This window comes from Camelus bactrianus, chromosome 1, assembly GCF_048773025.1.
Source record: "Camelus bactrianus isolate YW-2024 breed Bactrian camel chromosome 1, ASM4877302v1, whole genome shotgun sequence".
NCBI lineage: Eukaryota > Metazoa > Chordata > Mammalia > Artiodactyla > Camelidae > Camelus > Camelus bactrianus.
In genome coordinates, this window is record NC_133539.1 from 67,733,108 (window position 1) to 67,745,462 (window position 12,355).

The 12,355-nt window shown below is 37.8% G+C and overlaps 1 protein-coding gene across 16 annotated transcripts in view; it reads right to left on the bottom strand.

Annotated features, from left to right (window-relative positions):
- Nucleotides 1-12,355, bottom strand: part of LPP (LIM domain containing preferred translocation partner in lipoma) — a 629,538-nt gene that overhangs the window by 101,327 nt on the left and 515,856 nt on the right. For all 16 annotated transcript variants that reach the window (XM_074366117.1, XM_074366147.1, XM_074366073.1 and 13 more), the window contains one exon: nt 9,635-9,804. In XM_074366117.1, the coding sequence (XP_074222218.1) occupies nt 9,635-9,804 (170 nt within the window). The remainder of the gene's footprint in view (nt 1-9,634; nt 9,805-12,355) is intronic.

The following is a 12,355-nucleotide window of genomic DNA, read 5'->3' on the forward strand; positions in this document are numbered from 1 at the left end:
TCCAAACTCTGGCAAACACCGAGTGGTGAGTTCATGCTTGATTTAAAAATAAACAAACTAGGGCAGCGGGAAGGTTCTAGCATAAAGTTTCAGAGGCATTTAACCTGGAAATCTGAGACTCTCCGTCTTGGTTTAGGCTGAAGCAAAGGCTGTCCTATTTCTAAACTCTCCAACCAAAATTTACGCAATCCAACATTTTCTAGGGATGTTTCTCTGGGGCCTGTGGCCACATATGGTTAAACCTCTTCATGTCAGTCCCAAAGAAAGCAGTTCTTTGAAGGCATCATCAAGGCTCCTGGTTTTTATTCCTGCCTCTGACATTAATAAACCATATAACCTCAGGCAAATCAGTCAGTTTTCTCGGGCTTTAGGTTTTCTCGGCTATAAAATGATGTTATTGAATTTCTAAGGTTTCCCCTGGCCCTTAAAAAGCATTCTAATTCTATGACAATTGAAATGAATATAGTTTGGGGTAGGAATTGGAGGAGGAAAGGGTTCTGTTCGGCTAGGTCTCTGGTTTTCTGGGCCGTCTACTTCCAGGCGTGAGCCTCGCTGTCCTTGCCGAAGACTGCCTTGGAGCTTACAGGGATGTAGGGGGCAGAAATCGAGATCAGCAAAGGGCTGGGAGCTACTAGGGGAAAAGGGCTAAATAAAAACCATTAGCAAAGGCCGGTGCAGTAACTATTCTCCCACTGAAAGCCTGGCTGTTGTGTAATTACAGGGTGATGATATGAATGCCTGTTAAAGTGAGAGGTGCTTTCCAAAGCATGTTCAATCCCCAAATCATTCTGCTCATGAGTTAATTATCCCTGTAAAATTCTATAGCATTCTTCACTTAGATCATTTACGCTTTTAAAGGTTTACCTAGGTATTTTATCTTTTTGTTTGCTTCTGTGTAAGGATTTTTTTTCCTGTTACATTTTCTAAACCTAAATTTACAGTTTTAAATTTCTTAGGTTACTAAACTTTTGTTGGTCTGATACTTTAACTTTCCTTGGAGAATAATCATATGATCTATAAATATTTATACATCCTAGTCTTATAATTTTCAGTGAAAAAGTCTCAGAAAAGTAGGGATGATACAATGCAATTCACTTAAAATTAAGAAACACGATATTTACTATATTTAAAATAGATAAACAACAAGGAACTACTGTATTGCACAGGGAACTATATTCAGTATTTTGTAATAACATACATGGAAAAGAATCTAAAAAGAAAAAATATATATGTATGTATATGTATAACTGAATCGCTTTGCTATTCACCTGAAACTAACATTGTAAATCAATTATACTTTGATAAAAATAAAAAAAACAAACACACGATATATAAGCAACACTGTATCTATCTATCTATCTATCTATCTATCTATCTATCTATCTATCTATCTATATCTGTATATATGCACACAAATATGTAGTAAAACTATAAAGAAATGCAGGGATATGATAAAAAACAAATTTAGCATAGTAGCTGCCTCTGTACAGGAGTCTTGAGGCTGTGATTATGGACAAGAACCTAAGGGATGTCAACTAAATTCCTAATATTTTATTCCTTAAGTTAGATAGTGGATACATGGAATTCCATCTTACTATGTTTTATATCTTTAGATGTGTTAGAAATATTATATAATTGAAACATAACATATATAAAACAAAAAAGGCATATATATGTATATATCCTTTGTTTCCAAATTTCCATTACAAAGGCTAGAATGTTAAGAATAATGTTAATAGCAGGGATCTTGTGCCTTCCTGGGAAAATCTAGGCAGAAGCCTTATCATTGGTTTGTTTTATTCCCTTAAACTTAACATATCTGTCCTGTTCTTCTACTTTACTTAGAGCTTGTTGAGTTTTTGCAGTTGTTTTTGCTCTTAAACAAGAATGTTGTGATGAATATTGTTAAATGTCCCCTTGACATCTATGGAGATGATTATCTAGGGTTGTTTTCTTTTTTTAATTTGATATATCAATACAATGAATTATGTTACAATATTCCTGACATTGTCCTAACATTGGAATCATGGAATAACTTGGGATGTTTCATTACGTGGCACTCAATTTGCTAACATTTCATTTAGAATTTCTGCATTTACAAAAGGTTGATTAGCAGAGAGTGTTCTCTGGGGGCCAAACTAGGTTAGGAATTATTAATCGGGATCAGGCTAGCTTTACAAGATGATTTGAAAAGTTTATCTTCTCTTTCTGGGCTCTGAAAGTTGAAATAGCATAGAAATCAGTTGTTCTTCAAAGATCTGAAGAATCCTGTTAGTGAAATTTCTTGGTTCTTTCTCAGGCAGTAGCTCTGCATTTCATCCAGGTTTATGAGGTTATTTAACTCTTCTTCCCCTGTATTTAGATTTACACAGAAAATAGCCTCTTTTATACAAAATTTTAACTGCAATAATTTTAAAATGTCTTCTACACCCATGCTAAAAGCTTCTTTTTCATTCCTAATTTTCTGTAATTTTTGTTTCTCCCTTTCTTCCTTGATTATCTTCACTGGATGTTTATTTTATTGTGCTTTTCAAAGAACCATCATCTCCTAGACCTAAAAATTCTACTATTTCTCAATTTATCAATAAGTGCTTTTATTTTAACTAATCCCTTCTACCTTTGGGTTAATTTTGTTGTCCTTTTCTAGTTTTTTAGGTCCATATGTTTACACTCTTTTTTTGTTACAATGAATGATTCTAACTTTACTTGGAATTCAACTCTGGCTGCACGTCATTCTCCTTGTCACGCAGCATTATCACTATCACTACTTCCCAACAATTGTTTACCTTGTGTGATTATTTGTTTATCCTTTTATAGACTTCTTGTCATACTGTACTGCTATGTATAGCTCTGCCAGCCAAAGTAGGAACTGTCTACATTTTCCTTTTAGACTATGATATGATGCTTTTCTAAACCTTCCGTGAAGATTTGGAAAAGAGATATAATCTCTTTGGTTGTACGGATTAAATCAATCATATTAACCATATTATTCAACTTATATAATTTCTTTGTCAGAGACTGCAAGAAATGTGTTAAAGTTTTATAAAAACTATGGTTTTTACCATTTTCATCTTGTATTTCCTCAATATTTTTGTATCATATATTTCAATGTAAGGCTATTTAATGAAAAAAGGCTCATGGCTATTCAGGAACTGTGACATTTATCAATAAAATAATGTTCTTTGGCTCATTTGATAGTTTTGTCCTGAATTGTACTTTGTCTGTTATTAATATTGTAGTTACTAGGTAATTAATATTATTTTTTTCTGGTCTAAATTTGCCATTGCATCTTTCCCTACATCCTTAACTATTACTTTTATTGATTCATGGCTTATCACCATTTTATTTGTTCCGGACTTCCTACACACTTTTTGATTAATTTATTGGTTTGCTGGAATATTTCTTTGAGTCAGTTTTTCAGAAAGGGTATGTAAGTGATATACATCTTTTTTGAATGTCCATGGAATATTTAAAAGAAACTATTTCTGTAGAAGGCAGTTTGATATGCTGTTAGGTAATGAAAGCAAGTTATTAATTAGTATGGATGGTATGATTTCAGTGTGTGTGTGCAAACATTTACATAATATGTGCTTGTATCTATAAACACATATCCATACATAGGTACATTGAAATAGAAAAAGAATATGTGGTAAAATGTAAGCTGTTATAATATTTAGATAGGAGAGTTACATACCTTTTAAAAATATTTTCTAATTTTTCTCTAATAAGCCTATCACACTTAAAAACTGAGTTTCTTGTTATTATTTTTTAAAGAATTACTACTACAAGAAAAAGTATTCTAAGTTCAATATGGTAAGAGAAAAAAATAAGAAAAAAGGAAACCTAGTAATAATAAATGAGATTTCCAGGGATTTGTTGGATGTGTGGAAAGAGTTGGACTTGAGACTCAAAGGCCAGGGTCAAGTCTTGAATCTGACACTCACGTTCTTTGGAAATGAGCAAGCTGATTTTTTTTCCCTAAAACTCAACTTCTTAATAGTGGAAATGAAGGAAAATAATAATTGTACCTATTTTCTAAGACCGTTAGAGAGTGACAGGAGAAAAAGAAAAGTGCTCTGTAAAAGTTAAAGCACTAAATGAATGTTAGTTATTACTGATTATTTTTAACCATAAAAAAGGGGCTTTTGCCTTAAAACTTGGGGCATTTCAGGGAGAGCTATATGTAAATGCTTAAGAAAAGACAGGGGCTTTGGTTTTACTTTGGTAGAAGTTCAGTATTTCAGGTTCTGTAATACTGGAAGGTATGATTCATGTGGTTGTCAATTAAAATCGTAAGAATCAATGGCTATACTCCCAGGGGGCTGTCAGTAGCTGCACAGTTTTAGGAGGCTTAACACTCGTTGCGGGGCAGTCGTATGGTTCCAGCCATAAAATTCAAGTTAGAGGAGCTGTCCCTAGTCTTCATTCTGTCTTTTACTTTGAAAATATCAAAGCCGCTGTAAAGGGGACTAATAACCTCCCCCTCGTCTGCTTCACAAGGTTCTGACAGGGATGGTGGGGTGCAGGAATAGAGGCCCAGGGACACTGTAAAATATACAGGGCTGCACAAATGGAAGAGAGAGCTATTCACAGCAGTTAGCACGGTTAAATCTCTCAAGAGCATACTTGACAAATTTTCCTCTCTCTTGAACCATTTTTTCTCCTTCCTGGGAGAGTGCTTGCGGGATGACAACGTAACATTAAGAAGAAAGTGCATATGCGTGTGTGTGTGTGTGTGTGTGTGTGTGTGTGTGTATGGTGTGCAGGATCTAGTGCGAGGGAGACACAGACAGACAAACACTCCTTGGAGATGAGAGAACAGAGGTGGGTAGTAAAAAAAGAGAGGAGAAGGGAAGTTCATGTGAATTTTTTCAAGTTCAGTCCAAACTCTCAGGTCCTTTCCTAATACCCACATAAAGCACTGGCCGTAACTGCTTTTAAAACACTTTATTAGGAGGAGTTGAGCATATAAAAGGACAACTTTCCTGCAGAGGTACAAAACCAACCTCTTAATGCAGGTTGAAAAGTTAGAATGTTTTAACTGTAGCCATTTAGTGACATAAGGAGCAAAAGGCCGTCAGTGTGTTGGCCACTAATGCATCAAATTCAGGAACCTTAAAGTGTTTAGTCTCCTGCGGAGTTGGCCTCCTATTTCCTGAGGTCTTTTAATCACTTGGATTGTAACTCTAATAAAAACGTCTGTACCAACTTCCACTGCTGGAGTGCTAGGAGTTGGATTTGATCCACTCTGAGTAAGAGCCCTGGTTTAGGGGAAGATCTTTGGCTGCCATTTCATAAACAGACTTGCTGAGAATTTCTGATGCACTGTGTCTCTAGGCCCAGACTCTCTGGCAACGTTACGAACACAGCAATTCTTTGGTAAATCTGTACTTATGAGTAAACCTGTTTCATTAAGGGCAGAAGGACATGGAAGTGGGAGGCACTGTTGCTGCCCACACCAACATAAAAATCTTCTTAAGCAAGACATGAACCTCTTCTCATGTATGTCCTCATATTCCTTCTATGACATCTATTTATTTCAGTATTTCCATAGCAACTGCAGCTATGAAATTACCCCAAACTTAGAGGATTTCTAAATTCTATCAGATTACGCTAAGGGAAAAAGCAATGATAATAATGTTATTAACCAGGTTAAGCCCTTATATTAGTAAACGATTTCTTCATGATACACAAAATATCACACTTGTTTACTCCTTCCCTTTGAAGACAGGGAGGAAGTTAGCACCTCCCTTTAATAAGCGAGGATACTGGTATTCATAAATTAAATGACTTATCTAACGTCACACCAGGAGAGCAAGGACTAAAACCAATGTATTCTATTTACATCACTTTTCTTCCCAAGGAAGCTTGGTGCTCTTAATTTTAATCTGTTCACTTATACAAACTCATAAGAATAATCAAAACTAAGCCTTTAAGAGATCCATCACCAAAGCAGAAAAGCATCTCATTGATTTTGCTAATTATAAAACTTAAAATAACTATTGCATAATTCACTTATTAAATTGGTGCAAAATTAACATAGAGAAACCCCTTCAACACTGGATAAGGTATAGCTTAACATTTGGTCTCATTATTGCTGGTGGTTCTGTAAATTGGAAAAATCTTTTTAAAGAAATCTAGTAAAAGGTCTCCAAATTGCCATAAAGTAAACTTGGTAGCATAAATCATAGAATTTATGCTAAGGAAGTAATTCAAAGTAAAATAACATAAAAACTTTTACTCAGTTACTTATAGGCATGTTATTTACAATACTGAAAGACTGGAGAATATCTGATATCTTTCTAGTGGCAAATGGCTTTAAAATGTAGTGTGTAAGCATAAGGTACAGCTAACAGATAAAAAGCTAAAAATGGAAATCAGTAACAGTGGAAAGCTATATACATATTCATATGAGGTCAATCAATGGAAAATTCAAAAGAAAGCATGTATAAAGTGATTAAAGAGAATTACAATGCCTTACTGAGTCCAATTTGTTTAATTACAGCTATGTACATGTAAGGATTAAGGATTCAGGAGACCATAGGAAAATGCAAATAGTCACTGAATCAAAGATAAAGCCACCGCTGGTATATTTGCTCTCCACATTATGTAAATATTTAATTTAAACATGATCTTAAGTTCTTCAGTACCAATTTAAGCAAAAATAAAATAAATTAAATTTATATCAGACCGGTCTCCTTCCAGAACTCAGAGCATCAAACAGTGTGGTCCTTACACAGAAATAGTTAACTAACTTAACTAACTTCAATATGCTGATTCTATCAATGAAAAAAAAGAGCACAGACTGAGGCCCAGGGCCTAGGTTTTCTCTGCTTTGTACAGGACGTCTCAGACATCTTGCTTCTACTAATGGAACACGACGCAGTTTGACTGGATGACATCACAGGTGCTTCCTGGTCACAGGGCTTCCTGGTCTAAGGTCACACAGCCCTAGGGTCCTCCTTAACACAAACTCTATCTTCAAAACAAAGCTGTCTCATTTTATTCTCCTAGCTTTCCCAACCTCCTGAAGAGAAACTCTTTACATTTTTAGCGTGGCAGCTCACTGCACTTAGGAAAGTTCAGAAGACATTAAAATGCTAAAACATCCATCTGCGGGCTTGAGGGCTGTGCTGAACTCTGAAATCAGTATCGAACAGGGGTCTTTGAGTAAAGCTTAACTGAATTCTGATAAGAATTAAATTACATTTAGAGTCACCACGGATACATTTCATTAAAGAAAAATCTTGATTAAAGTTTCTTAGGAGGGAGTGAAGTCAAAAAGGATGGTAAGAAATTCCATTACTTGAATTCACTCACTTCTTGCAAGGATGTGATTAAACATCACCCAGATAGTGCTCCCTGTCATGAGCACAGTACAGGAACGGGCAACTAAAGCAGAAGGAAATGCACCCTCAAGAACTGCTGAGCTGCTGTGCCTGGAGTGGAGATGGAGACCTCACCTCAGCACAGCAGAAACCCACAGAGCAAGCAAAGCATTTAACAACGGGAGAGGGGTACGTCTGAGAGATTGGAACGATTTCCCAAAGCCCGATGCATCTCACTGCACATGTAAGGTCCTCACTTTCAGAAATGCTAAATAGGCCAGAAATCTTATCAAAATTAATCTCAGAATAACATTCATTCCATTACCATTCCCTGAGCCAGCCAAGTGTGCCTTACAAAGACTGCCTCATTTCATCTTTGCGAGCCTTTGGGGAGAATCCTGCAGTCACCGCTATGTGTATGAGGAAACTGAGGCTTAGAAAGATCATGTCGCCTTCCCAAGGAGACAAAGTATTAAGTGATGGAATCAAATTCAAACTCACGGTCGTCATACAGTGTTACATTGTTTCCCAGTAATATTCATGTGATTCCTGGCTCATAAGAAATAAAAGGAAAACTGAAGGGGGCAGCCACAGGAGTCTCATTCAAGTAGCAAGAATCAACAGTGCGGTCAAAAAAAGGGTGAAAAACAGACACAAGAACTACAAAAAAACACAGCCGGCTGCGGTCACCTAGTGTACAGACAAACAGCCGGAGGTGCTTCCAGAGGCTCTGCTCACGTCACTGCCATAGCTCACTGCCGTAAATAACTTCACTGCGGTCCTAGGTCATTGTGAATGGCAGTCACACAGTCTGTTTACAATGGCAGGGAATTTTGTAATTTTCTCTTTCAACAAAGATTTCAAACAGTGATATTTGAAATAGTCTTATTTCCTACAGAGGTAAGTTTTTGTGCACTAGACTTCCCCTGATATGCAACTGTTGCTTCCAAATCAATGGGTCATCACCGTGTTTGTGCCTGTGTTCTGGAAAAACTAAGCCTTGTGTCTGCAAGGAATATGGGACTAGGAGTTTGAACAACTGAATACAGTCCTGACTCTGACACTAATAAAAGAACATAAGAAGTCACTTTTCTTCCTCTCTGTATCTCTGTATTCTCACTTCTGAAGAGAGGAGTTAGACAAATGATCTTAAGCTTTTTGTTTTTCCTCCAGCTCCAACATAATGTGGCACTATAATGATGCTGTATGCGTCTACGTTGCCTTTGGGGAGAAAAATGAAATAAAACTGAACCTAAGAGATGCAAAACAATATTTAATTCTTACAGATCTTACAGATCTTACTCGTGAAGAAATTTCAGACCTGTGCTACAGATTCCAGAGCTGCAATGAGTTAGAGCTGTCAGATTATGGAAAATACCAATGAAGCCAGAAACTTCTGCAATAAACTTCAACCTTAGGGATTTTCAAAGTTATGTATGACTCTCAATAGCTTGCACCCGAGGCTTCTCTTATATTGAAATGTCTGGACACTGAAGGCCAAATCATGCCCTTTTTTTGTGGATTTGCAAAAAGTACTACTTTTTTTCCACTAACAAGTGTTAAACAGAGAGCTAAAGTCATGCAGGATAGCAAGAAAATTTACTTTAGATTTAAAAAGTTTATGTTCATTCATCAACTTGCTCTGTCAGAAGATACCTGAGTGTGTACATTTAAGTAGCCTGGCAAACAGCTAAGATAATGTGACTGCGAGGATTTCTCAGTCGCCCAGTATGTTATTAAAATATAGTTGTATATTTTAAAAAGAAAACTATTAGCTCAGTCAGCATGACTATTTCTTTCCCTTTAAGGTCCTCTATCCTAAAGAGTTTCTCTAAACGCATCATTGAAACCCTGCTGGGTATGACAGGTGAGAAACATTCTGGGTGCGGTGGGGGGAAGGTGATTCAAAGGACCCAGGAGTTTGAAAGAGCACTCACAATTCTCAAGGCCCTGCGATGTTTCTCTACGGCTTCAAATATAGAGTTAGACTTAAATGATTAGAGGTGACTCTGCTACTCAGGAAGCCTTCTGATGCTTCAAGGGGAAACGTGCTAGCTTGTACATATATGCTTGTAAGCCAGGGGGTGATGGTGTCCTCGGCAGACCACTAACTGAAGGGTAGCCCCGTCCGATGCACCTTTTGACTTCATATGAACAGGGGATGTATGGATGAAAAAGGTGGTGTGTAAATTTACACACACACACATTTTGAAATCTGATGAGAAGTAAAGATCTGATGGCTACATCTGATCTGGAGTGACAGAAGCTGTCTTTGTCCAGTACCCGGGGACCACGTCTGAACTTACAATGTAGCAGGGCTCGCAGTAGGCTTTCTTCTCCACCGCGTAGAAGGGCTGCCCGCGGAGCTTGTTGTTACAGATGATGCAGGTGAAACAGTCCACGTGGAAGACCTGATCCATGGCAGTGCATCCTGTACCTTCCCCAACGACGTTCTCCCCACAGCGAGCACAGCGGCCTGAAAGAAAAAGGGGGTTGGCTGTTAAGAACATGTTCTGTCCTTCTAAAGAAGACAGCCTGGGGGAGACAGCAGATCCCTAATGCCAGCAGCAGCCACAGGACCACCGATACCGCCATCAACATCATGAGCAAGAGGACCACTACAGCCACCACCATCCCCTGCAAGGCCAGCATGATGGGGATTGTACGAGTCAGTTGAGGGGTTGACCGTCACAGCAAAGGTCCCACAGAAAGTGACAGAGAAGAACTCAGGTCTCCTGTTGTCAAAGCCAGGGCTCTGCCTCTAGTCTCACACACAAGGGTTAAGAGAACATGACTCAGGAGCGTAGGCGTGGAAGGCGTAGTCCAGGAAAGTCTTTCTCCCTGGAGAGACCTTGCATCCAGTGTGACTGTCAGGGAACTGGGCCCAAACTCAAACTTCAACTCCTTTCACAAAAGCCTGGGTTGCAAAATCTCTGCATCCAGCCCTCAGTGACAGACAGATAAAAAAAGTGGTCCCTTTTATTTCCAGGCAGTGCTGACTGCTAGAAAGTTCTTTCTCATAGTGACCTGGAATGCTGCCTCATTCTGTTACCCAATAGTTCCAGTTCTGTCTTTTAAGGCCTTATAAAATACGTCTCCTCTTTTACACTTGACGTCCTTTGAGATATTACAGTTCAGTTATCATTGCCTCCAAGTCTGTTCATAGTTTGAACAGCTCTAAATTGTGCAACAGTTTCACGCACAGTACAGTTTTGAGTCCCTCAGAACCTTGGTCGTCACTGTCCAGCCCAGCATTTTGCAAACTTCCAGATTACTAATTTGATGCATGGGGCCTCTGACCACAAACAGACATTGTGTTTAGGTTGAAATAAATGTATTAAGTTTTGAATCGTAACATTAAAATGTCATTTAAGGAAACCCTGTATGTCAGTGAGAGGCATTACGCTGGCTGCAGTCTGTACCCAGATCTGGCTTCACTGTGGGAATCTTGAGCTGCGGGTCAGGTCCCCTTTCAGGTTTTTTTATTATTTCTACAAAGGTTAAAAGTCTTAACAAGTAACTGCAGGTCACTGGGAATGTCAGCAAGAACCGGCAGGCTTTTACAGAGAAGCTACAATACAGCTCACCCCTGCTGCACAAGTGTCAGGCATTTTCGAGGTGCTTTAGATGCATTAACTTACTTCACATTCACAAAAACCGATACAACAGGTACTGTGATTTTCCTGTGGATGTCGAGTGTAAAATACGAGACATATTTCCTGAGGCCTTAAAAGACAGATGAGGAAACTGGGTTACAAAGCTGGTTAGCTCACTTTTAACCCAAGCAGTCTAGCGTCAGGGTGGGTGGTCCTAACCGCTATGCTGTCTTGGCTGTGCGGAGTTCTGTGCATCAGCACTGAACACAGCTGGCACTATGGAGAGATTTCTCACTAAAGGCTGCTGTCAGCAATCCATCACATTGGACTGACACCCGCTTCACACCTAAAAGAGGGGAGAGTTTTCCGTGTTTCAACTTGGGAGAAAAGAAGCAAATATATTTCTAATTCTCTCAGGTTGTGTTGGCCCTAGAAAGTATTTTTGTATATTTTCTCGCAGGATTTGAGTGCATCTTTAAAATATAGCCCACACTATAGATCGTTTCCCCCCTAACTAACAAGAAATACCAGGTGCTGAAAAAATGGTTAAACTCTTGGAAATCGAGCCGCCTCCACCATAGTTAATATTTTTATGCAGTCTTTATATCATACTTGACATTTGATAAAAACTTTTATATATTTGTAATAAACTTTCTGGCTTGATTTGCAAACTTCTATTCAGGAATGAACTTGTATCTGTTTTCATTATAAGATGTATAACCTTAGGAAGGTGCTTTAAAATTTTGGACTTTTATTGCCTTTGGTAATAAAATGAGATTTTCCACATGGCACTACTTTGGTGATTATTCTAAAAACTTAATTGGCTTACTAGAAAGCTCACTCTATTATTTTTGAAAAGGATGCTAGCAGGGAGGGAAATGGCTCAGTGGTGGAGCGTGTGCTTAATATGCACAAGGTCCTGGGTTCAATCCCCAGTACTTATATTAAAAAAAAAAAAGATGCTAAAAATTCTAAGAGCTTCATGCTATTATCTGACAACACTTCATTACAGAAAACATACTGGAGATTTCGGGCAAATGGATCACCAATCCATAAAATATAATTTAAAAATTACATCATCCTCATAGCATTCAGAGTTTTCTTTTTCAACTGCTTGTGTAAAATCAGCACATTCACCCCAGTGTATACAGATTCATTTCCAATATTTATATTAGAATTGCGTTCACTAAAATTTACCTTTGTAATATTAATCTGAAGTGGTATTTATGGCATTTTCTTTATTACTATTTTTTTCTAAGAATCACATTCAAATCACTGATCTATTTGGTGAACTGAAGAAACAGTGTAATACAATAGCAATAATAAAAAAATGCAGGTTTTACAGCAGCAGAGAAAAACACTAATGACATGAAAATGCTCTGAGCTGAATGGCACTGTTACTGAACATCAGGTAAACAACAGCGATCAGCA